General features: G+C 44.5%; 1 protein-coding gene across 1 annotated transcript in view; it reads right to left on the bottom strand.

Annotated features, from left to right (window-relative positions):
* The window catches only part of rps28 (ribosomal protein S28), a 3,390-nt gene extending 2,014 nt beyond the window's left edge, over positions 1–1,376 (bottom strand). The window contains exons 1-3 of the mRNA XM_014027149.1: positions 1,273–1,376; positions 951–998; positions 286–409 (exon numbers count right to left, since the gene is read on the bottom strand). Of these exons, the coding sequence (XP_013882603.1) occupies positions 287–409; positions 951–998; positions 1,273–1,311 (210 nt within the window). The 5' untranslated portion in view covers positions 1,312–1,376 and the 3' untranslated portion in view covers position 286. The remainder of the gene's footprint in view (positions 1–285; positions 410–950; positions 999–1,272) is intronic.
* Positions 1,377–1,381: the final 5 nt, after the last annotated feature.

The raw sequence follows: 1,381 nt of genomic DNA, 5'->3' as shown, positions 1-1,381 counted from the left end.
ATGCCATCCTGTTTAAAATGTGTTAACATTTTAAGACCTCAAAGACAAATTTCAGACATTTTAGGGCTAATTAAGACCTTACTTTTGAATTGATGATTTTAATGTCTTTTAAGAGTTTAAGGATCTGTGTGAACCTGGATTTGTTTTTAAAACATCTCACTACTGATGCATTATTTGTGTTGGTGTGTCAGTAAATCCCAGAGAAACACCTGAAGGTTGTTGTTTGAAACGTGACAAACTGATCAACTAGTTAATGGTTACCAGTGTCAGGGCTTTACTCCTCACCTCAACGCAGCCTCCTGGCTTCTCTCTCAGACTCCAGAAGAGTCAGAACATCTCCTTCTCTGACCGGACCCTTCACATTTCTGATGATGGACCGGTTACTGTCGTCCATGAACTCCACACGCACCTGAACAGGAAACACACAACAACACTCATTCTGCAGTGGGAACCATTTCATCTGTAATAATCTGCTCCAGATTATGTCGAAACCAGAGTTCAGGCTTTACAAGTGAAACAAAAGACAGGAGACGTCTTGAATTAAAACTGAACACACACACACACCTGTGTGTCTTTACTTAACTCTTCACCACAACATGTCCTGTTCTGATCATGAGGTCATTTAACCCAACATTAATATCTGACCCACATCAGGTCTGATCAGGACCCACATCAGGTCTGACCAGGACCCACATCAGGTCTGATCAGGACCCACATCAGGTCTGATCCGGACCCACATCAGGTCTGATCCGGACCCACATCAGGTCTGATCAGGACCAGTGGAGCACTGGGCCAGTCTTAAGGTCTTGTATGTGATCAGTTGACAACACAACGTGTGTGTGAGGGAACATCTGAACAACATTTAACCCTGGCTCTGCTCCCCTTCATCAGAAGACAGGTAATAACGTGTCCCGGCTAACAGCGAGCCGAGGCTAACCATGCTAACATACCTGTGTGCACTGCCCCTGGGAACCGGTTCGACCCAGCACCTTGGTGACCTACACAAACAAACAAGGGTTACAACAACATACATTACATTTTAAAAACACGTGTCCCGGTAAAACCATGAAGAAAAAACAAATAAGACAAAGAGCTAGCTGCTAACAGCGGCTAGCATCAAGGCCGCCTCTCCGTAATGGAAGCGCGAAGATGTTTGTAACCTTAAAAAGTCCACTTGTTTTTTTAAAGTGGGACTAAATACAGCAGGACTGACTCTGTAACTGTTTATACAGGAACTAATCATTTACTGACGACTCTGAAGGACTTTCTTACTCTGGCAAGCTTGATCGGCTGCACGCGGCTGGCGTCCATGTTGTGAGATTTCACAGGAAAGGACGTCACGTGGTGCGTGGAGGGAATATCTTCTTCTTCTTCTTCTTCT

The sequence above is a fragment of the Austrofundulus limnaeus genome, unplaced genomic scaffold (genome assembly GCF_001266775.1).
Source record: "Austrofundulus limnaeus strain Quisiro unplaced genomic scaffold, Austrofundulus_limnaeus-1.0 Scaffold619, whole genome shotgun sequence".
Classification (NCBI taxonomy): Eukaryota; Metazoa; Chordata; class Actinopteri; order Cyprinodontiformes; family Rivulidae; genus Austrofundulus; species Austrofundulus limnaeus.
Note: the sequence above shows the minus strand (reverse complement) of the source record. Positions and strands in the feature narration are given on the sequence as shown.